This window comes from Protopterus annectens, chromosome 3.part0 (assembly GCF_019279795.1).
Source record: "Protopterus annectens isolate FY-2018-M chromosome 3.part0, PAN1.0, whole genome shotgun sequence".
In the NCBI taxonomy this organism is placed as follows: domain Eukaryota; kingdom Metazoa; phylum Chordata; order Ceratodontiformes; family Protopteridae; genus Protopterus; species Protopterus annectens.
Window position 1 is genome coordinate 31,662,083 of NC_056731.1, and position 25,281 is coordinate 31,687,363.

General features: G+C 40.8%; 1 protein-coding gene across 1 annotated transcript in view; it reads left to right on the forward strand.

Annotated features, from left to right (window-relative positions):
• PIP4K2A (phosphatidylinositol-5-phosphate 4-kinase type 2 alpha) overlaps nt 1-25,281 on the forward strand; it is a 1,425,784-nt gene that overhangs the window by 1,213,134 nt on the left and 187,369 nt on the right. The window contains 2 exon segments of the mRNA XM_044064562.1: nt 8,683-8,829; nt 9,736-9,774. Coding sequence (XP_043920497.1) covers nt 8,683-8,829; nt 9,736-9,774 — 186 coding nt within the window.

Sequence of the window (25,281 nt, forward strand, 5' to 3'; positions counted from 1 at the left end):
TGTCTTTTGTTGCCTACTTAGAGGTGATCTCTGCTTGGCTTACAAAGCCATGTCTGACCCAGCTCTGTTAGAAATTCTACATCTAAAGAAATCCCAATCCCTCCATACCACACACTCCAGATACCTCAACCTCATTACCACAATCAACAGAACAAGCTGGAGGGACAGGTTCATAACCCAGAGACTGCTCATGCTCTGGAGTATTCTTCCCATACATGTCAAACAGAGCACCTCACTGACCCTCTTCAAGAGAAATCTTGATGAGTGGATGGGAAATAGAAAATTTACCCCAGTGATCACTCCAGTGACTCTACTCAACAGAAGCATTGGGAACTAAGGTTGGGTGGCATGATGCCAGGGTAATTCTATGGACTAGCCTTGTAAAAGCTTCAGGGCCATTAGCTTAGTACACAACTATGAACCTATATGGTACAGTGTTTAAGCTAATTAAAATATTGTTAATAGCATAACAATGCCATCAGAGAAAAAGGAGTAGAGCAATTGGGTGAGATTATAGAGGTAGGAAAAAGACAGAAATTAGGAGAGAAAAAAAGCCGTGTGCATGTGAGAGAGAAGCATGATGCAGGAAGCACTGTGAAGATAGTTTAGGGTGGGTTTTGGCAAGAGCAATCCGAAGAAATTTGGAAGTAAGTTTTTAGTTCCTTTTTAAAGATATCACTTTTACTAACAGAACGAGGGGACAGGATAGGTTAATTCCAAGAACTGACTACAGCGTAACTGTACAGCATTTTGCCCATGCTTTTGTCTGGTTTGTGAACCTGAAGAAGGTGGTTTTGTGAGTTTCTGAGTTCATGTTTTGGTACATATTGTGTTACAAGAGAGGCTAGGGCAGGGCAGGAAGAAGGGCTAGTAAGATGAGTAATTTGCAGCTTGAGGTTGTATCAGTAGATGGGGTAGCTCAGGCCATTGTAAAGTTTTTAATGCAAGACAGTGGTGGGATTTGTAGGGAGTATTTGCGGCAAATCTAGCAATTTTATTGTAAGTACATTCAAGTTTAGCTAGGAGATTGTTCTAGAAGTGAGAAAGGATAGGAGCAGCATAGTGAAGAGAAGGGAGGAGTGTAGTGTCTGTGCCAGGGTTGGTCTAGCTTTTATTGGGAGGAACCTTTTGTTTTTATACAAAAGAACGAGTTTATGTTGTTTTTTTTTTTTTTTACAGTATTGGGTATATGTAGGTACAATTTTAGTTGAACGATTTTTACACCGAGGAGCTTAATATGTGAGTCAGCTGAGATTATAGTGCTGTCGAGGGATGCAGTGGAGAAGTTTGGTTTAAGAGGTTTGGGGGTTTTGGATAGGAAGAGGAGTAGCTTAGTGTTTTTTTAGGGTTCAAAAGGAGATGGTAGTTCTAAGCCACTTTTCAACTGAGTGCAGAGATTGTTGAGTGAAGCTGTGAAGGCTTTGCATATTGTCTGAGGTATTGATTATGGTAAAGTCATCCACGTATTTTATTAGTGTAGAGTGGGGACAGGAGGTGTGAAGGTCATTGATGAATATGTTGAATAAAAGATGACCAAGGATAGAGTCTTGGGGACCCCCAGTTTTGACTGTTAGGAAGGGGGAGATGGATGTTTCCCATTTGACAGCTTGGAAAGTGTTAGATATGTAGTTAGTAAACCAAGAAGCTGTTTATTTACAGAGATTAAGATTGATGAGTTTGTTTACGAGGATGCAATGCAAAACTGTATCAAAGACTTTGGATAAGTTGAGGAAGAGAGCAGATACAAATTTATTTTCATTCCTAGCTAGGGCAATGTTATGTGCAAAATATATGAGAGCAGTAGATGTACTATGTGAGGGATGGAAACCTGTGCTGAGTTGGGGTTAGAAGGTTTTCCTAAAGGAGAGATTTGAGAATTTGTTTGTATACACACTTTTCAAGAATTTTAGAGAGGGGAGAGAGAATGGCAATGGGTCTGAAACTGGAGGGATCAGAGTTTGTGGAGTGGTATAACAAAGGATTTCTTCCATATATCTAGGAATAATTACTTGTGTGATTTGTTGATAGGAATTGTTGAGGTAGGCTCATAACTAGGTCTTTCATCCTTTGCTTCTCCTTTTGGCCTTATTCATTTGGGTAGGGGAGTGATTTAATTGCATTATGTTATTAGAGTCAAAAACAATTTGGAGTGTACAATATTGACAGGATGGAGAAAAAAAAATATTCCCCCTAAACAAAAATGTCAATAAACAAAGTTCTTAGTTAATTTTAAAATACTATTAATATAGTTAGATTGTGTTCATTTATTAAAAAGCCAATTAAAATATTTTTATTGTCCATAACATTTCATGATGAATAATATCCAAAGAAAAATGTTGATTTTAACAATAGTTTATTTCAAACCCAAAAATGTATCAATTTCCATTGTGCATTGTAATGACTGTTTAACCAGTATAAAATAATTTTCAAGTTGATGCTCCTATATGTGAACTAATGCCAGGAAAGCCAATACCTTCATTATTCCATGTTCTGATATAATTCTTATAGACAGATCTGGGTTTTAGGGAATGCCATAAAAATAGTAGTATACTGTTTAAATTTTAATTACTTTTTTCCTTGTGCATTATAGACAAAATGAACAAGATATTAGTGATAATCTATCCTCATATGTGAAAAAATAAGATATTACATTTATTTTAATGCAACAATTTCTTCTGTAATCTTATTAAAATAATCTTTTATAATCATAGCTAGATTATCTTCTAAGTAAATACCTAAATATCTTGGCTTCATTTTAAACCCAACCCAGATTATGGAAGTTATTTTCTGTTAATTTCTGTTTAATAATTTCAGTTTCTATATTTTCATTATTAAATTTCGTCTTGGAAATATTTTCAAATGATTTAATTGAGTCATAGATTTCCTTCATGGAATTGCTACATACTGTCAGAATGATATCATCTTCAAACAATCAAATCTTGCAGATACAGATATTCTGGATATTAAACTTCTCAATATTTTTATTATTTCTTGTAACATTTGCAAAAGGTCCTGTTTCTAAAGCAAATAAAATAGGGATAAAGACAACCCTGCTTAGTTCCTTTATTTTGTTTATGTCCTTGAGAAATGAATGAACCAGTACTGACCTAAACCATTTACTAGACTTGTTTCATCAGAGAGATTCACCAGGGAAACCATAAACTTCAAGAGATCTAACCAGTTAACGGAAATGAAGATCTTTTCAATATTGAGACTTATTATTGCTAATTTTCTTTTATTTTATGGGCTGACTATAATGGTTATAGTCCTTTTACTATTATCTTGCGATTTCTGATAATTATGAAATCAGTTTTTTTTATGTGTAAGAAAATTTGGTGTATTCTTCATTCTGTTAGATATAATAGAAACAAATCTTTTATAATCAATATTCATTAACAAATGGTCTGTATGAAGATATATGTAAATTCTGAATGTTTACAATGTTTCAAAATAGGGAAGTAGATGAATATCTCCTGGAGGTTTGTGATATTTGTGCCCCTTTGAACAGCCAAGAATACATTTTTTCAATAATAAAAATATATTCAATGGTAGTAATTCATACAATTTCACAAATTAAACCATCCAAGCCAGACATTTTATTATTTTCAATTTCAATGTCTGAGTTTTAATTTCATTAATTGAAATATCTTTTAACAATAAACTTTTTGTTGAGAGTCAACTTTTTTGTCAGTGTTTTCAGGCAATAATTTGTATTTTTTTTTTCATTTAATTGTTTGATTTATTTAATTCCTCAAAGTAGTTGAATGCTAAAGTATTTTCTAAAACTGAAGTTTTTTTTTCAGTAGCTGGGTTTAAAATACTTTTAATTTTATTTACATTTTTAATTATTTAGATCTATTAACTAATCTATACAGACCCCTAAGAGTAGTTATATATGTTTTTTTTTATTTTACTGTATTCTTTATGTGCATTTTTCATAATCGTTCCATGTTTTTGAAAAGGCACATTATAAATGGTAATTGAAGCTTCTACTCAGGCTTCAGGTTTATTCTAATTCTGATGACTGATTCAAAATTCATATGCTTGTCTTATATCTGCATCTCTATCATGAATACTCCAACTTTTTGTTAACATAAACATTATCTAGTTTGTAACAGAACTGTTTCCTTTGAACATTCCACATTTTGGTTCACAGGTAATTACTTGGCAATGCAGTCCAAGAGCTTTGCTTAAATTCCCATTGCCTTCCAAGCACTGTCTGGTTAAGTGATTTGCTCAGTGCCAGGCAGTAGTTAAGTTAAAGCTAAGGGGGAATCAAACCCTATACCACAGAAAGTATCTTGGTAATAGCTTATAGCCTTAATTCTTTGCGCTGATTGTTAGACTTTCCTCCTTAGGGAATAAAAAGTCATGTAAGCAGCCGCTGCTCGTGTTCCTTTTGTATGTTTTAATAACCCGCTTTTTGGGGAAAAATGCAAGTGTGTGTCTATATAAAAAGGGAGGTAAAATGATCATCTAGACAAACCATTAAGTACAAATTGCAAGAAAGACCCAGCGAAACTAAAATCTTAACTGTGTAGTACCTTAAACCTTCTGTAGTGGAAGCCCATGGGATATATGCAAATGATCCCTTAAGGACATAACAGTGTTTCAGCTACATACCAGTTTTACAAGAAGCTTACCAATTTTGTTTAACTATACATTGGGAAGTTGTGTGCTGTTCATTCTTACAGTTTTAATAACTCAGGCTTTACTGCAGTTCATACTTATAGTAGCATACCTTGTACCATGCTTTGCTTTCATTTGGTTACAAAGTAGCTTCACCTGTTTTGGATATTTTCTGTTTTTACTACAAAAGCATCTATCATCATTTATCTTGTATATACTTCTTGCTTCCAGCATTTGCTATATCTTCCCTTAGCTACAGTTTTCTACCAATCATCTTAACTCAACTACATATTATGATACTGGTTCAGCAAGCTTTCTGTTAAGTTACTGGTTTATGTATTTGCAGTCTGTCACTAGGAGTAAGATTAAAATCATTTTATAATTAACTTACCCTGTATGCATATGCATTTCTCTTGGTTTAGTAAGCACTGGGAGGCTGTTCATTAAATTGTAAATTTCAGTTCCACATGCATAACCTCTCTGTTTTTCTTCCCATTTTCTTTTGTAATGTCATCAGTGATTTTAAAAAAAGTGTTACCTTCTTTTGCAGAAATCCTGATACAACAGGGTTTTCATATCAGATGGAATTTTAATATTATTTTGTTCCTTTTTTCCTTCTTAAGTTGAGTGCAGATGTTGGATTCTTAAGTAGAAACATCAGCATTAGTAAAATTAGTCTTTATTACTCCGGAGCTGAAAAACTCATAGATGACACGTTGCAGCTATCAGAACTAAACTAATGTAATTACGATGCTGAGAACCAAATGTACTTCACTGTGGAATGCTGATTTTCATAACATGCTCTAGTACAGTGTACCCACTTAATATGAAAAAAATATAAAATCTCAAGCCTGAAAGCTCAAAAAGTAGAGCATTGGGACAGCAAAGCGCACACATACCACAAAATAAAATATGAAGGTTAATAAATGAAAAATAATGGGATTTGAGGTCCTGAAAACAACAAAACAGAAAACATTCTTGCAAGCAAATTTATTTAATAATTTAAATTTCTTAAAGTTATTTGGAAGGCGTGAGGAGATGTTAACGCATCTTGTTAGTTCAGAGAGGAACAGAGTTTTATTACCAGAAGAAAATACAATGCTGGTAATAATATGCAAAGTCTTGGAATACACTTACAACAGTTTGTTTTTAGTGCTACAGACTAAACTTTCAAAGCAAAGGTCACAAAAGAACCAAGTTATGAATGACAAAAATGCATGCATTACCTCCCCAGAAAATATAGCAGTATCTCAAAAGTGAACATGAAGTACAAAGATATCCCCTCTAAGAAGAACTGAAACGTGGATGACAGATAACCACCTTTCTCTAAACCCCCCCCAAAAAACAAACTGTTGTTATTTCACCCCCAAGAAAAGTACCTCCATAAATAAGACAAACTTCATCATGTACTCTCAAAACAAGACTACCGTAGAAGTAGTACCTCATACAAAACTACTGGGAGTCATCTTAGATGAAAACCTTACTTTTGGTCTCCATGTCCATACCTCTATCAAAAAGACACGAAAACTAGGATCCCTTTTCTTAGCTGCTCTTCTAAACAAACTCTTGCCTGTACTTTCCGCCTCCCTCACTCCTATGTGGTACCCCACTCCTCACCAATATCTAGTTATCGCTAATAAATAAGCTAGAGTCCTGTTGCAGAAAGTCACCAAATTCGCAACCAGTGCCAAATATTCATCCTATAACTGCTCTTCATTACAATCCCTCATTTGGTTTGAACTCCCACATCACCTAACATACCTGCATGTAATCGTAGTATGTACAATTGTTTAAAATCTTGCTCAGCTGTATCTCCAATCCTGACTCACTACCACTGATAAAGATCACTCAGATCTGAAAACCAATATCTCCTGCAAGTTGACAAACCAAAACTCCCAGCAGGTCAAATGCTGTACTCCTTCTCTGTCGCCAAACTCTGGAATGCACTCCCGTTAGCTATTAGGTCTACCAGTAACATCTCCTCCTTCAAAACAGCTTTGAAACAGCATATGTCAACCCTCTGGCACTGTAGATGCTCTAACTTCCATCTTCCTACGACTTGACTCCTCTTTCCTACATCATATCACCTTTTTTCTCTAATTCCATCCTAACTTACTTTTATTACTTCTTCACACTCTTCTCTTCTAGCACCAATCTTTCCCTAATTCTAATGCATATGCATTTAGATAGTTATTCTGTAATTGTACAGAATTTGTGTGATATAAACTCATTCCTATTTGCTGTCAAATTCGGTGTTACAAAATATTGATTTTGCTCAGACCTGGCTCCTTGGTGCAGAGGGATGAAGCCCGGTGGGGTGGAAGAGGATGAGATTGAACGGCCAGTTCCAGTCTTCCCATTCCTGGGGAGCAAGGCAGTTCAGTTCCCTGCATTGATTATACCAATACAAGTGTAGGTGTATCACCTCCAGTAAGGAGCCTAGTGTGCCCATGCTGCGCAATGGTGAGCCACGTAGCCAGGGGTTGCACATCTCCATCTGTCTAGTGGAGCATGCATGCTTTTTAGGAGGTAGAGATAAGACAGTCTGACAGATCAGTAGACTGGCACACTCCCTAACAATGAACTCTCACCTCCCATGGCAAATGAATGGTCTGGAGAGCTCTTTCCCCATTGGTGGAACAAATGGATCAGTTGGGTGCAGGAAGGGGGGAACCACTGTACAGATTGTGAACCCACAAAAAATATTGACTGTGCTCATAAAAAGGAAAGCATCAGCATCTTTTCACTGCTGGTGTCCTTCATTAATCCTTATGCATACAACGACTGTGCCTGCATCACCTAAGAACTGCCTTTGACATGTTTCACTGGTGAAGCTCTAGGAATTTAACATTTCTTTCATACTTACCACCTTAAGAAATTACAGTTAACTAAGATGATGCTTTTCTTCAGGCAGTATTTTTGCATTCTGTCTCCTTTTTTTTAATCATTTCCTGACTTAGTGTCTGTTCTAAATGCTATGTGGTTGCACGAATTCGAATTCTGCCTCAGTCTCCTATGGGAATGCCTACAGTATTTTAATTTTAAGATAGAGAACCGAGAAGGAAATGGAATCACTAATAATTATGTTTAGCATTGACGTCTATGTTATGTTTGGCCGTTAGCCTGCCACACTTCTAAAATATATATATTTTTTCTGTGTTCATAATTTTGCATTATTGTTTTTTAACAGTAAATTCATAAACCATATTTTGCATGTGTGCACATGCAAGCAAGGTAATTTGAGCACTATTTAAAGTACAAGAAAAAATGAGATGATGCTAGGTTTGTTACTCATGTGAAATTGCTGTACTGCTGCATTAAAAGGGGGCAGGACTCAAAGGAAAAAAGTGGGAGAATTGAACTGTAGAGAACTTTAAGCTTTTGCTGTGAAACAGAATCCCAGTATCACAACAGTAGGGAACTTTAAGCTTTTGCTGTGAAACAGAATCCCAGTATCACAACAGTAATGCCTCAGACTTGAAATGCATGCAAGTTGCAGAGGCTAATATTTAAAAATAGTGAATTCTACTTTTATAGGTCATTTCATTCTGTTTGTGCATTTTTCTGCTTTGATGTCTACAGAAAATGCAATCCTGCTTCTTAGATCAGTTTGGGGGTTATGTCTTTATTTTTTTTCACAGTTTGCAGTTGCTGTGTTTATTTTTCAGACTTTTCATCTGTTTGATTAGTGGATTTATATAGCTCATGGCTTAGCAGCCTCCCCTAAGATAAGATTTGTGCTTTGTAGTAGATCTGAAGCAAAACAGATAAAACTAGCACAACCTCAGGCTAGTAAAAATTGGTTTGCTGATTGTGGTTTTTGATGTAGAATGTATAAAAAAGTTTAGATGCTGACACACACACACACTGCATTAAAAAGTGAAAAAAAATGTATTTTTGTAGTAAGATTTTCCATCATTCTGTATTTCAGATATTATAGGCATTCACAGGCTTCTTTGTAAGATAAAATTTGTCAAGCACACAACATAATTTGTACAAATGTCTGCAGAGCTTCATAGCAATTTTAATTAATTGTTCTCTTTTTATCTGTAGTACATAGTGGAATGTCATGGGAATACACTGCTCCCTCAGTTCCTTGGTATGTACAGGCTAACAGTCGATGGGGATGAAACTTACATGATTGTCACCAGAAATGTTTTCAGCCATCGATTGTCAGTGCATAGAAAATACGATCTAAAGGTAAGATTGACTTTTATTGTCACTTTCACAAAGTTCACATTGTTCTTTGAGCTTAAATGGGCACGCATGATTTCAATTTTGCAATCTGGTTTGAAAAATATAGTTGGAAAATGTTTTAACTTTTTATTTCCACTTCAACAGTGTGCTATCACAGTAATTAAGTAAATAACTTAGCTGGAATTGCTTGTTCACTTGCAGAATTATTGGAACATTTGTGGGGTCAGAAAATTGACAGTCTTTGAACTGTTGAAAGTAAAATAAATAAATTCATTGTTGAGCTTGAAGTACCAGCAGATGTGCGTGCTTGAATTTAAGATAATCTGTGGTTAGGTAGACAAGACCCTGCACTTGTCTTGTCATGTAAGTTCTTTAGAGGATGTGGTATTCAGTTGGAGAAAAAAAGTTTCTTATCTGAAACAAGAGTTTTGTTACACAAGTTTTGCTAGAACGTTTTGTGAGCATGTGCAGTTGTTCTTCTTTCGGCTTTTCCTGGTTAGGGGTCGCCACAGCGGAACTCCAGTCTGTTAATGATTGGCAGTAGATTTTTTACGGCTGCCGAGATGCCAGCTTCAACGCCCAACCTTCAACAAAGGCACGCCCATTCTATGCATGTCTTTTGAACGCCACTCGACCGTGGGGAGGACATGCAGACTGCACACAGAAGGCGCTCCAGCCGAGAATCGAACGGGAGAACCTCTTGCTGTGAGGCAACATTTCCTGTGAGCAGGTATTTGGTGCATTGTTCACACTTTTCTTGCTAATAGAAGTCTTCAAATATGAGAGTGACAAAACACAGTCCTTGAAAATATCCCCTCACTAATCCTGGTACTCTACAGCACTGCATTAATTTGCTTTTGTATACATTTTTGCTTCTCCTAAGTTAAGACTTTATTTATTTTCTTTCAGGGCTCAACAGTGGCTCGAGAAGCTAGTGACAAGGAGAAGGTAATCATAGTTTTGTTTATATATGTGTGTGCTTAAAACTCCTATTGCTAGTGGCCTGAAGGAGCTAACCTAAATGATAATCTGTATGGGCTGATGGGACAGCCTAATATTAAACTGTGCACATACCTAGGCTAAATGCCATGTCTGTTTCAGTTTGGCTTCTAATACTTGGTAATTTACAGCCTGACTTTTCAGTTTGTGTGGAAATGACCTTTTTGTATGTTGTTATAAATATTTTTGATTGATAGGTGGTCCCTGAATGTCAGGTAAGTGCCCTTTTAACAAGGGAAACTTGATTAGCAAAGCAGTTAGATTGCAGCTAGTATGTAAGGAGACATGAAGAGAGGCAAAGCATTAGTGTTTATGAATTTGGTGCAGACGTAGCAATGAAAACATAACAAGTCACTGTGATCAGGAAACAGAATTGTGAACAGAATTCACCAAGTAATAGTCGTGATCTCCCATTTTACTTCCCTCCCACTGTATGTTAATTCTCATATATTCTGTGTTCCTCTACCTTTCTCATAATGACTTTCTCTTGTAAGTATGTTTTGTGTTTCTAGTTGACAGTTCACTAATGTATTCTTTGAGTTTGTACTTTTTTTTTGTCTTTAATGTGATAAAATCCTATACGTGTTGATAATATTGAAATATTTGTTATGCATATTCAGTTGGTGCTTTTCTTGCTGGGCCTTTGCTAAAATCATTTCTTCACTTTACATTTTTGAAGGTTCTGCCCGTGTGCGTCTGGAACCCAGTGAGCGTGGCTGTCAGTCTGCCCATGACTGAAGTCTGCAGCCTTCTCACTACAAGTAGAATACTGTAATCAATTTTCCTGGAACTGTAAAAAAATTAGTTGATTTACTGATGCATCTGATCCAAGCAGGGTTTCTTTTTATCCTGTCATGTTAGGTAGGGTAGTTAAACTTCCCTCTGGCCTGCTGGATTTTCAGACACATGATGTAATTTAGATAAGATGTGAAGTTTGTAGCTGTAGTTAAAATCTATGCTTCATTGTCTTTTAACAGCTGTTGGCCTTGTGCCACAGTGTAGTAAGAGAATGTGACTACTCAGCAAAGGTTTTCATTAGGATAAGAACAAAAATAGACATAGATGTAAAGAATTCTAGTAAATGTGAAGTAGTTTGCACTTGTTGAATAATTGTTAACCCCATGCTTCTAAGTGAGACTTCGTTCCCTGTTGTTTCACCTTCAGATGACCCCTTCTTTTGATAAAACACTCAGGATTGCAAATGGACACTGCTGATTAGCATGCGGCTTCTCTGCCTGTTGTCTCTTCTCTCCAAAGACAGATGTCCTTTACAGGTTTTAATGGTGTGACATCCTTATGTATTCCAGGGCAGACTCCTCTGTGATCTATACAGTAGTACATAAGTTTCAGAAACAAGAACACCTCTCTGCCTTACTGCCTCATGAGAAGTCTGTGGCTTTGGGCATTTTAGGGCTGACGTCCCTTAGTTCTGTGTTGTATTGGTCTAGAGTCCAGTCCACCTTACTGGATCACAGCATTGTCCACTAGAGGCATCCATTGACCTCATCACTGGCCGATGTCCTCATATGGCATTCATTTAGTTTGCAGTGGGAGGTCACCATTTTCAGGGAAAAGGCATTGCCATTTGTTTCCTGCTATAATTCAGCTTCATGTGTCTGGGATGGGTGAATGAGGAGTTCAAAGCTAGAATCAGAAGTGCAGCAGCCAGCTGGCACAGATGGTCAGGGATCGTATGTCAGAAGAATGCCAAAAACGTAAGGTGTACAAAATGTTTACCTTTACAAAGTTGGAAATAACATGTGCAACTCTTCATATATCTGACTCTAAAGGTCGTAAACTGCACTTTCAAATGCTGAAAACACCGAAGTGCTAAACAATGAATTCAACTTTCCATGAATGTCAAATGTTTCTGAAACACCCAACATTTCCGGATGTCTCCAAACACCGTTATGCATGGGAGTAAGCCCCCCTGCACCCCCCACACTCCCTGCTAATTTAATATACTAACTCTAAGATCGCACTACAGTGAGGGAAGAGGTACATGTTCTGATCCCCACTGTAGTGCAATCTCCACTCAGAGTGCAGAATCCACATGAGCGAATGCACACTGGCATTTGCTCATTTGTGATTTTGGCAGTTCATAGTTCATTATGAACTTTCGAAATCGTACTTTTGCACATCTGACCATCGCAGATGTGCACTTCAGCCTTGTAAAGATAAACCATACAAAACAGTGATGTGACCAACACTATTGTGTGGTACAGAAACCTGGACAATAAAGGCAGAGCAGTTTAGGAATCTTGAGGTGATGGATATTAAGTGCCAGAGATGGGTGTTAGGATGCACACTGAGAGATTGGCTTCTGCTCTGATGTCCTTATTTATTTGCCTAAGTACTCCAATTGCACAAAAGGTAAAAAAAGAACAAATTACAGTGCATTGGGCACGTGCAGAAAAGCAGTTGATGAATTGGTGAGGAAGTTTCGGTAAAGACAGGAAGAAGCAAAAGGAAATAAGAGACATCTGGCCAGGAGTTGGATGGATTGTGTAAGAGAAGACCTTTGACAGTTAGGCATGATGGTCAAAGAAGGCAGGAGAGTGGCAGTGAATCAAAAGAGGTGGTGACAGTTGGAGTGACACCCCAACCTCATGTAGAAAAATGTGAAAAAAGGGAGTTATTGATGATGATGACCTTTCCTGCACCATCCACAGTGTTTGCCAAGGTGCTAGTCCTCCTGTGCCCCAGCAATCTTTGCCAGGGTGTTCAACATTTTGCAGAAGTCTTAAAGGCTGCACTCTATGTATTCCCTTATCCTGAAAATTATCTACAGTGACCTTATCAAGCAGTTCCCTGGCAGTATCCTGCCTGAGCTGCTTCCATGGCTGCAGGCCCTGGAGATGTCCTTTCTTGTCCAGACGCAGAGGATTGCCTTCTCCAGGACAGGATTGGACACTTTCCATTGTTAGTCATTCCTGCTCATGGAGGTGGCCCAAGAAGTCATGACTTTGGTAGCCTGTGTGGGGATGCAGTTGATGATCCAAGACTGGTCTCTAGTCTCCTTTTTTGGTCAAATAGTAGCCATTATTTTATGGTAATTTTTCCTTTTTTTTAAGAATGTGGGTGTTGCGGTGGACATTGAGGTGTGATTTGCCACAAAGCCATCACAACTTCACAAACTTTGATGGGGATTTAGAGTGATGACCATTTCCAGAGTCTTAGTGTAGCCCTCTCCTCCAGACTCTGAACTTATTACAAGCCTTATCAACTGATGCTTCACTAGCAGTTTAGGAGCCTACTTGGGCTTCTCCCTTTTTCTGGGACGTATACCCTACTGCAGTAGAGCCTTCACATAAAACCAGTGGTAGGTTTCTCACCCTCAAAACTGTTGAGTGGTAGTTGAGACTAGGTCTCCTACTACTCCATTCAAACTGCAGAATCACAGTATGGTATGTAGTCCTACTGAGCAGTAAGTACAGGGAAGTGACGTGTGTCTGGCAGTCAGCTGTAAACCAAAGCATCACCAATCCAGGAGAAGTGAAGTTGCAAGAAGACTCCCTCTGCCTCAGCTCCAGAGCTCTGCTTAAAGTGAGGATTCAGGAATCTTCTATGGTCTAGACCTTTTGCAAGTGGGCACCCCAAAGAGCAAAATATTTGCCACAAACAGAGTTGATGGTGGATCCATTCTGTCTAATGTGCAAGTAAATATTCCTATACACCTTTCCACTGTTTTCTCTGGTACTGTAACGTATTGTAGAGTTACGAGAAGAAAAGGCAAACTTATTTTCTGTCATATGGTGGATGACAAGGGTTTGGTTTCACATGCTTGGGTCTCTGTTATTTCGGGAAACTTACCTTGGTTAGGGAGAGCCAGCCTCATGTCACTTTTGGATCCTTATTTATATCCCTTGCTCCCACATGGTTATCCATTAGAGGTTTCAAAGGTGATTTTAGCCACCAAAAATCCACCCACTCATTAGATGTGTTTCAAAAAAACTTTATTGTCATTTAGGACCACACAAGTGCAGCCTAAATGAAATTACAAATGTCAGCTCATGAGAGAAATGCAGTGCAAATAACATAGATACAGCAGTATCAGAGAATAACATAAGAAAGAAAATAACAAATATGACATGCAAGAGGTAGTTCACATTACATAAACACATTCATTACCCATATTCCAACAATAATAAATAAACACCCACCACCAAACCCCTTCACCATTAAGATAGAGAATAAATAGACTAGTGAATAGCAGCTGTTTAGTTAGTGTATTCACTTGTTAACCTTGACATAACTCAGTATAGCCATCAAATTGCATAATAGTATTACTGGCAGTAATTGCTCAGAGCAGCAGGATTAAATAAAAAGTGGCTTCACTGTATCAGGTATAATGGTTGGTGTCCAAGACGATAAGTCTCACAGCTCTAGGATACAAACTGTTGATGAATCAGGTAGTCCTACAGTGGAAGCTGCAGTATCACCTTCCAGGCACAAGTTATGAGAACCAGTTGTGGGTCGGATGGATCGAATCAACCAGTATTTTATATATTCTCTTTCTTGCTCTTGTAAGGAAAAGCTCCAGAATACAAGGGAGGTTTGTGCCCAAGATTTTCTCAGCCATCCTCACCACCCTCTGTAATTTCTTCTGCTCAGCAACTGTGTAGTTGTCAAACCATGGAATAAAGTTGCTAGTGAGGATGCTCTTGATAACTCCCCTGTAACATGTGGTAAGAGCAGACAGTGGGAGCCTGGCCTTTTTGAGCTTTCACAGGTGGTGAAGCCTCTGTTGAGCCTTCTTGACTATATGGTTGGTATTAACAGCCCAGGAGAGGTCATCAGAGATGTGAAGGCCCAAGAAGTTGGTTGTTTTGACTTTCTCTACTACTTCCCTTTTGTGAATGGTTGCTGAACTGTTGTTTTTCTCTTGAAGTCCATAATCTTCTTTGGTCTTACTAATATTCAGGTCCAAATTGTTCCTGTCATACCAGGCAATCAGAGTATTCACCTCATCCCTGTAGTTGTCATGGGTGAGGATGGTGAAAAGCAAGGGTCTGAGCACACAACCTTGGGGAACACCAGTATTCAGGACTATGTGTTGAGAGGTGTTGTTTCCAGTGCATGTCCATTGGGTCTACCAATCAAAAAGTAGAGAGTCCAGTTGCATAGGTGCTTGTTTATCCCGAGTTTCACAAGCTTATCCACCAGTTTCTTCACAGAGAACCATTGAAAGAATTTGAAAAACTCTGGGAGGTCCATATATCCAAAAGATGCATCTTTGAGAGAGACTGATATTCCAAATGCTTTGCAGAAGACAACTAGGGACAAATGTTTCATGCTGTGGGATTCAGGGAACAAAGATGCACTGCGGATTATAATGTTTGGATCAACAGAGATTCTGTCACTTATCCAGGATAACTGGTTTATTGATGGGACATTTAAAGTTTCACCAAGCATTTTCTACCAGGTATTTACAATACACGCACTGACAAATAACAGAGAATATCCTATGATTTGCACTTTACTTCCCAATAAAACAGAAGAAACCTATGAAAGGGTTTTCCGTAAAGTACTGGAATTAAGATCAACTCTTAATCCAACATGTATTCTGGTGGATTTTGAGAAAGTGAGCCACAATGCTTGCAAAACTGTGTTTCCTGCTGTCCAGATAGTAGGTTGCTTCTTTTATCTTGGACAGTCCTGTTGGTGTAAGGTTCAGGAGCTCAGTTTGGTTGATGTGTACAAAAACAATGAAAACATTCATATGCAAGTAAAAATGCTGATGGCCCTAAGCTTTGTCCCTGTTGCTGACGTACCTTCTGCCTTTAATGACCTTGTCAAGACCTTGGATCAACAATTAGTTGCTCGTAGATTATTGGGAAGGTGCCTGTGTTGGGAGACACAGAAAACATCGAACAAATCATATGTTCCTGATTTCTGAATGAAGTCAGGGGGATTAGGTTCTGGATAATCTTCCACACACCAACAATTCAGTTGAGGCTTGGCACTGCTCCTTTCAGCAGACGATAGACTGTCACCATCTATCTATATACAGGTTAGTGGAACACTTTCAAGAAGAGCAGGACCATGTGGAGGTCCTTATTCAACAATTTTGTGCAGGTGCAACACATCCTGAAGCCTCCAAGGCTAAATACGTACAACTTAATAGGCGTCTGTTTAAGATAAGCCCCAATTATGGAACTGTGCAGTTGAAGGATTAGTTGTGAGGTGTTGCTCTTAAACATTAGCCTATGACAACCCAATCCCCACTTATGGAACGGTATTGTTGCAGGATTACTTGCCAGGTGGTGGTGTTCTGGAACTGTATCATTGCAGAATTACTTGCCAAGTCTTCATAACATTACTCTGTTGGAACCTCTACATATGGTTATAAATACAGCTTTAAACTCATTTCAACTTCATGTCTCTCACTTTTGCAATACCAGCAATAGAAGCACGTGACCATGTCTTCTAGTTATAGTTATTGATTACTTTTCTTTTTTACTCGTACATTGTTTACTAAAATATGTCCAGTAAAACGTTTTAGCATAACTCATTTTGTAGGTGTATAATTACGAATTTGCTCAGTGACTGCATATTTATTTCATAGGTTCATAGGTTCATACTAGGCTATCTGCCCTAGGGCATTTATAAGCCTAGCCAGAGTGTGTTTGGCTTTCGCCACCCATTTTAAATTTATTTTGTTATGCCCTTTTTTTCGAGGTTAGTATACTGTGCCTCTGTCTAACAGTGACACAGAAGTGATAGCCAGGGTAAACCTACGATCTTCCATCCACTCATCAAGATTCCTCTTGAAGAGAGTCAATGTGGGACTCTGCCTAACCTGGACTGGGATTTTATTCCAGAGTGAAGGGAGCCTCTGGGTTATGAATCTGCCCTCCAGCATGTCCTATTTATTTCAGTGCTGAGGTTCAAGTCTCTCGAGCGCTTAGCTCGATGGGATTTGGATTTTCTGAGGTGCAGCATATCCATTAATTCCGGGTTGGACATGGCTTTATACGTCAGGCACAGATCGCCTCTGAGCAGGCGGTATGCCACTGAGTAGAGCTGGAGTTTCTTTAACCGGGCAGCATATGGCATCTGTTTGAGCCCTTTGATCCTCTTGGTGAGGTACTTTTGGGGTCTTTCCAGTTGCTGCAGGTGTCTGGTAAGGTACATCCCAAAAGGGGCATTGTACTCAATTATGGGCCTGATGAGGGATGAGTAAAGAGGCACGATGACCTCCCCGATCTAGATGAGAATCCCTTCATGATTAGGTGGGCTATATAAAATGTTTTTCTAACCACTTTGGCCACGTGGTTGTCAAATGAGAGATTGCTATCAACTTGGGTCCCCAGGTCCCTAATGACTTCTTCTGTACTTAATGGATTACCACCTATGTAGTAATTTGTGGGCACTTTGTTTTGCCAAAGGGATGACTATACACTTTTTGGCATTTAGCTTGAGGCCATGGCTCTGGCACCAGTTGTCTGTTTCTATGAGGTCCTTTTGGAGGATGCTTGTGTCGGCTGGAGAGTTGATTATGGCGCCCAGTTTGCAGTCATCTGTGAACTTGGTCAGCCACAGTCCTTCAGTGTTGGCCTGTACCGCCGAGAAATATATACCGAACAAGAGAGGTCCCAGGACTGAGTCTTGTGGGACGCCACTTGTAACTGGTTTGGAGTCTGACATGGCTCCAGCAATTCTAACCATGTGGGTTCTGTCCTTGAGCCAGTTTGCAACCCATCTAGTGATATAGGGGTTTATATTTAAGCTGGTGAGCTTATCTATAATGACCGAGTGGGGTATTGTATCAAAGGCTTTTGCGAGGTCCAGGTAGGCTGTGTGGACCACCTTCCCTCGTCACTGGCCTTGGTGACTGTTTCAAAGAAATCGACCAGGTTTAAGAGGCAGGATCTGCCCTTAACAAAGCCAAACTGGGTAGGATCCAGTGTCTGTAGGTCCCCAATATCTTTATTTATGAGGTCCATGATGATCCTTTCCATAGCTTTGCAGACCAAGCTAGTCAGGCTTATGGGGCGATAGTTTCCAGGATCCATTGAGGCACCACCTTTGTGGAGAGGGACCACTGTTGCTGTACGCCACTCTTTGGGTACATATCCTGTAGTAAGGCTAAGATTGAACAGTAGTTTTATGTTTGGGTTTAGCTCTTCTTGGAGTTCATGTAGGACGCAGCTCGGGACACCATCTGGTCCCATTGATGCTGTGTTTTTTGCTTTGGAGAGGGCGGCTCTTACCTGAGCATCTGAGATGTCAGGGGGGCAGCACTCTGTTGGGATAGATATTTGCCCTTTTGGTGGGGAGTTTCCACTGAACCTGTCAGCTAGGATGTTGGCAATGTCTGTGGGCTCAGTGTATTTTCTGTCATTTTGGACTAATTCTGAGCATATCTGGGAATTCCCACCCAGGTTCCTAACATAACTAAAGAAAGCCTTGTGATTATCCTTAGTCTCCTGTGCAATTTTTCTCTCGAAGCTGGCCTTAGACAATTTTATGAGTGCCCGTAGTTTTTTTGCTAATACTGATCAGAGATGCCTTCCCTTTTTGGGATTTTGCTCTATCATGTAGTAGCTTCCTCCTTCTATTGTATAGTTTGTTTATGGCTGGGGTCCACCAGACAGGACGTCTGCCTTTGGAGGATTGGGTCTTGGTTTTATTTGGGATTGCATGATCCATGCATTCCTGAAGGTGTTCATAGAATGTGTTTATAAAGGATTCTGCGGTCTGGGCGTATTTTCCACAGGCCCGGGGCTTTGAAGGATTTTGCCTTGGTTTTGAGGCATGTGAAATTTGCTTTAGAGAAGTTTTTCACTGTGGCTTTCTGGGCAGGGGGTGGAGTCAGGATGTGAATATCCAGTGAGATTAGTTTATGGTCTGATCTTACCAGTGAGGGATACACTTCTGGTCTGGAGCATAGTGTCCCCATGTTGGTGATGATCAGGTCCAGTATGTTTTCCCCTCTTGTGGGAGTGGTAACAAGTTGTTCCATAGCATTTGAGTTTATAAATTCTAGGAACCTTTGGGCTAGGGTGTTGGAGCTAGAGTAATGCTCCCAGTCTATGTTTGGGTAGTTGAAGTCGCCCAATATAATGGTGTTTGGAGAGACCTTCATATTTTCCAGTATTCTCAGGAAGGCCGAGTGGGGTTCCTGTGTTTGGGAGGGTGGTCTGTAGCAGGCTATAAACTGGAAGGCAGTTTTACCCACAGTTAGTTGCACATGGATAGTCTCTGATGCTTCGTGCTGTGCCACCAACCTGGAGGTGTGGGTATCTTTGACGAATATTGATACTCCCCCTCCTTTTGTGGTTCAATCCAAGTTTTGGGGCCGAAAAGCATGGTATGAGGTATAACCTGGTAGTGCTGGGGTGCTCTCGGGAGCCTTGAACCAGGTTTCTGTTACTGCACAGATATCGATGTTCTCCATGCTAAGGAGAGTTTCGAAAAGTGCATCTTGAGGTTTAGACTTCTGGCGTTGAGTAGCATTACTCTTAGTTTCTTATCCCTTGTGATACCTATGGAGGTGAGTTTGTCTTTTAAGCCTTGCCTAAAAGAGGCACTATGGGGGTAGCAAGAGCCTTTGCCAATATCCGAAAGCCCAGGGGTGACAGGTGCAAGCCGTCCCTAGCAAAGCATCGTGGCTTGTCGAGCATGTCATCCCAGGCTGACAGGCATTGGATCCCCTTTGAATGACACCAACACTTAAGCCAATTGTTGAAATTGATCATCTTGTCTTCATATTGTGGCATCATTCTTGGTGTGGGTAAGATGCTACTCAAGGTCAGGGTCATACCGGCCTGGGCTACATGCTCAGAGAGCTCCTCTATGTCTCTTTTCATGTAGTCCAGGGAGGTACATCTCAGGTCATTCACACCAGCATGGACAATGACTGAGTCATATTTCTACTTGCCTTGGAGTGACCTGAGTGCTTGTGTTATGTGGCGGATCCTAGCGCCCGACAGGCAGCTCACCGTGACCTTGTCCTTGATGTTCATCGTGCATACAGCTGCAGTCTTTACAGATGGGTTCTCCTGCCGTCAGGCGGGTCCTCAGTCGGCCGAATTCCAAAGTCTAGGTCCGGCGTCGGTTGTTGTCGCCTTCTTCCCTGACGTCAGTGCGACAGGGGTATATAAGACACAGCCGACGCCATTTTCTTCAGTCTTTTTTGCCGCGCGGTGCCCGAAGCAGAAGCATTTCGCAAGTGCCAGTCGGCCAGCTCCTGAAATTACGAAAATTTGGAAACCAAAGTCTTCTTTAAAGCTAAGTACCCCGTTGGGGAAACTTTTCTTGCCTCAGACCGATGTCAGACAAAGTTAACAATTGTATTTCTTGTGGGAAGCAAATACCACATAAGGATTTCCATTCCCTCTGTATTCCTTGTTTAGGCCCAGACCACGACGTCTCGGGCTGTCGCTTTTGTGCTACATTTAATAAACGCACTATTAAGCGTCGGGCAGAGTTCGCCCAGCACTTTTTTGGTAAAGCTTTTGACTATAAAATGTCGTTGGAGACTCCGACTACCATTTTGTCCAAAAAATGCAAGGACAAAGACCGACACGCGAGGCCCGCGGTCTCCACCGACACCACGCCAAAACCGGCTACACGTGGTCCGGTTCTCAGTGAGGCACCTACGCATCCCCTGACTACTGACGACACTTCTCTGATGGTGTCCTCTGTAACCGAGTCCGCAGGTTCCTTGGCCCACACTCTGACTACAGCTACCGAAGCCACTGTGAATGTTGAGCCTCTTAATGTGGATAGGTCTACTTCCACCCATGGTGTCTTCAGACCTTCTTCTTCCTTTTCCATCAAGGCCTTTACTAAGTCTAAATCAGCCATGCACTCCCAGAGGCCTGTTGCGCAGGGCCCATCTCCAGGCCCCATGCCTAAAAAACAGATGCTCAAAATGGCTGAGGATTTAATTACTCTTATCAGGGGTTCCCAACCCCCACCAGACAAGAGACCCAGAGTGGAGGAAGAATCTCCCTCTTTTGACCAGGGCTCCATTATTTCAGAACATTCGGATGAAGAGGAGCATTCGTACTCCCCTTTTGAAGATTCTGATGCAGAACAGTCCATTCCTTCTGTATCCCCCCCAGAGGATTTCTCATTTGGGGAAACCTTGCATACCTTGAGGGAACACTTCCATTGGGAAGGCCAGGATTTTTCAGATTCCAAGAAAAGGCTTAGGGAATTTCTTCTGCTACCTCAGCACAGACCTCTGGTGATACCTCCTGTCTTGGACATACTTGATGATGTTTATTCGGAGGCTTGCCTTAATCCGGATTCCCTGCCTCCAGCCCCAGTCAAGCCTGATAGGTACTACAGAGTTCCTAACTCACACCAATTCCTTTACAAAAGCCATAATGCTGACCCAGAAACCATTTCTCAGGGCCCCAAGGGAATGAATGCCTCTACTGCTAAGAATCCATTACCTTCCGAAAGAGAGTCTAGATCCTTAGAAAGGTGGGGAAAAAAGGTATATACCTCGGCCACCCTAGCCATGAGGGCCTTAAATTGTCAGTTCCATATGCTTAAATATCAGCAATTCCTGTTATCACAATTAAAGAATAAAATGTCACAACCTGAACAACCAGATCTGAAGGAGTTACAGGATATGATGCATAGTGCAGAACAAGTGGGTAAGCATACCTTACAATGTGGTTATGATGCTCTAGAGGCCTCAAGTAGAGCTGCAGTTACAGGATCAGTCATTCGTAGGCATGCCTGGCTTAGGGAACAAACCTTGCTTGATCATGCCAAAGCTAAATTACTAGATGCTCCTTTACAAAAGGATGTATTATTTGGTACTAATGCTGAGGAAATACTAAGGAAAATGGAAGAAAAAGCTAAATCTATGCAAACTGTTAAGGCTTTTCTACAGGTACAACCACCACGTTTTAGTAGAAATTGGCCTTCAAAAAACTGGTCCTTTCCAGCCACGGACAAGCCCCAAAGAGGTAGATACAGACGCGCAAGGGGCAGAGGGCAATCTCAAGGATCATATAGAGGCAGACAATGGCAATCTCCAGCATCAAGAGGTGGCGAAGACAGTGCACAGCAATACAGAAAACAAACCCAATGACTTTCCCCTCTGCATGCCAAACAAGACTCAAGTGGCAGCACCCTTGGGAGGAAAGCTGACATTATTTTCAAAAAATTGGCATATTGTCACAAAAGACAAATGGATCCTGGACATTATAAACAGAGGCTACAGATTTCATTTTCACACTCTTCCAAAAATGAGAGTCATGCCAAACCTGCCACACAACCAAAGGGCAGAGGCTCAAATACAAATTTCAAAGCTCATGGACATGAAAGCTATTCAAGAGGTACCTACTCACGAACAAGGTCAAGGTTTTTATTCCAGACTATTCCTGGCACCAAGGAAGGGAACCGATTGGAGACCCATTTTGGATTTATCCATCCTAAACACATTTCTACTCATACCAAGATTCAAGATGCTCACCTTACAGCAGCTTCTTCCCATGCTGGGCAAGGAGTCTTGGCTGGTAACAGTGGACCTCAAGGAGGCATACCTGCATGTCCCAATCAGACAAAGCTGCAGAATATACCTCAGATTTCTTGCAGGTTCAATCCACTATCAATTCTCTGCATTGCCCTTTGGCTTATCTACTGCGCCCAGAGTATTCACGAAATGCCTGGCATCAGTAATTGCCTACTGCAGACTTCAAGGGATACAAATATACCCTTATTTGGATGACTGCCTGATCCAAGCGGACAGCAAACACATACTTCTGGAACATCTGGCTTATGTAACGCAGTTATTGAATTCTCTGGGATACACAGTCAACAAAGAGAAATCCAGGCTAACACCATCTCAGAAAATAATTTTCCTGGGTGCCAACTTGGACACAAACACCCAGATGGCCTATCTTACGCCAGAAAAACAGGGGCAACTAACTCGGTACTTCAAAATGCTAGCAAATTGTACCAGGCTAACTGCAAGGAAAATCCTGCAGGCTCTGGGATTCATGGCATCTTGCATTCTTCTAATCCCATGTGCAAAGTTGCATATGAGGAAACTTCAATGGTACCTAAAAAACCTATGGTCTCAACACAGCCACAGTTTGGAAACAATAATACCACTAATTCCATGTTTGCAAAAGGAATTTCTATGGTGGACTCAAGCATGCCAAAGAAATGCAGGTCTACCATTCTGCAAACCTCAAGCAAATCAGGTCATCACAACAGACGCCTCAGACTACGCCTGGGGGGGCACACATGACAGACAGGTGCATTCAGGGCAAATGGTCCCAAAAGGAAAAGCACCTTCACATCAATCAAAAGGAAATGCTAGCAGTGTTAAATGCAATTCCAGCTTTCAGGTACCTCCTGCATCCAGGACAATTATTAATAAGAACAGACAACACCACAGTAATGTGGTACATAAACAAACAAGGGGGAACACATTCATACCCCCTGTGCAGGCTGGCCATGTCACTTTGGAACAGGGCTCTGGAATGGCAAATCGAGCTTCAAGCACAGTACGTGCCAGGTATGGAAAACACGCTGGCAGACAATCTAAGCAGAAATATGACAGACCCTCACGAATGGAAGTTGCATCCTCAAGTGTTTACAAAGATAATCCAAGCCTGGGGAAGGCCAGACATAGATCTCTTTGCCTCCCACAAAAATCATCAATTGACAAAATTCTGCACAAGGACATTCCATCCAAAGGCCTGGAGAGTGGACGCCCTTTCTTTCAGTTGGGCAGCACGGACAGTTTACGCCTTCCCACCTCTTCCTCTACTGCCCAAGGTGCTTTTGAAGCAAGAGCAGACAGACCAAAGATGATACTGATTGCTCCAGACTGGCCAAGACAACACTGGTACCCACTCCTGAGGAGCCTAACACATTCTCCTCCCTGGACCCTACCTCTAATGCCTCTTCTTCTGACTCAGCACAGCTACAAAACTCTTCATAGTTAGCTGAAAACACTCAATCTGGCTGCATGGAAAATTCCTTAACACCACAACAGACCCTACTCTCCAAGGAGGTACAGGATGTCATTTTGGAAGCCAGAAGGCCATCTACTAGAAAAGCTTACTCCGCAAAATGGAAACGGTTTTGCACTTGGAATGAGAAAAAGGATCAGGATCCTAGAAAACTGAATTTACCTCAGATATTACAGTATCTAACTGAGCTGCAGAACAGTGGACTTTCATTCTCCTCCATCAAAATCCATGCCTCAGCCATTTCAGCGGAATACAACACTGATCCACCCTTATTCTCTCACCCACTCTTAAGACAGTTCCTCAGAGGGGCTAAGAATATAAGACCTCCAAGGAAACAACCAATCCCAGCCTGGGATCTTAATTACATTCTAGAAAAATTAACTTTGCCTCCTTTTGAACCAGCTGCCTCAACAGATTTGCAATATTTGTCCTCGAAAACAGCTTTCCTTCTGGCTATTACCTCAGCACGTAGGGTCTCGGAATTACAAGCCCTCATGGCTGTGCAGCCCTTTCTCATCTTCCATCAGGACAGGGTTTCCCTACGAACCAACCCGTCATTTATGCCTAAGGTAGTATCCAGGGTAGCTTTAAATCAGGCCATACACTTACCTACCTTTTACCCCAATCCTCAAAACAAAGGGGAAAGACTGCTACATTCCTTAGACATTCATAGACAGCTGCGTTACTATTTGGACAGGACAAAGCCATTCAGGAAATCAGAACAACTCTTTGTGTCCTATGCTGTAGGAGCTCAAGGAAAGCCAGTCTCCAAACAGACAATTTCAAAATGGATAGGCCACTGCATACGTTTTTGTTACTCCTTTCATGGTAAATCTGTGCCTGCAGGCATCAGACCCCACTCCACAAGGGCCACAGCTACCTCTGCAGCCTTCCTCAGAGGAGTTCCTACCAAAGATATTTTGGAGGCAGCCACCTGGAGTTCGGTGCATACCTTCACTAAACACTACCACCTACCTTTATACTCCAAAACAAGAGCAGGCTTTGCCACTGCTGTGTTGCAGGGCATTCTGGCTCCTCCTAATTCCACCTAGTGCCTACCACCCTGTGCGTAGCTTTGGGATTCTACCCATCTGTAAAGACTGCAGCTGTATGCACGATGAACATAGTACAGTTTTGTACCTACCATAAATGTAGATGTTCGAGTGCTAATACAGCTGCAGTCCAGGTTTCCCTCCCTCCTTCCCCTCTTGGTACAGGCCTAGTGGCTAACTCATCCTCATAAAACCTGTTTGGGTTATCCTTCTATGATGTATTTGCTTGCAACTACTGAATTTCAATTATAGTGCATTGCATGACTATACATAGATATATAAATTATGTATTGCCTTCCTTCTGGGGGCACCTGACATCTGGGGCAAGAAAGACTGAAGAAAATGGCGTCGGCTGTGTCTTATATACCACTGTCGCACTGACGTCAGGGAAGAAGGCGACAACAACCGACGCCGGACCTAGACTTTGGAATTCGGCCGACCGAGGACCC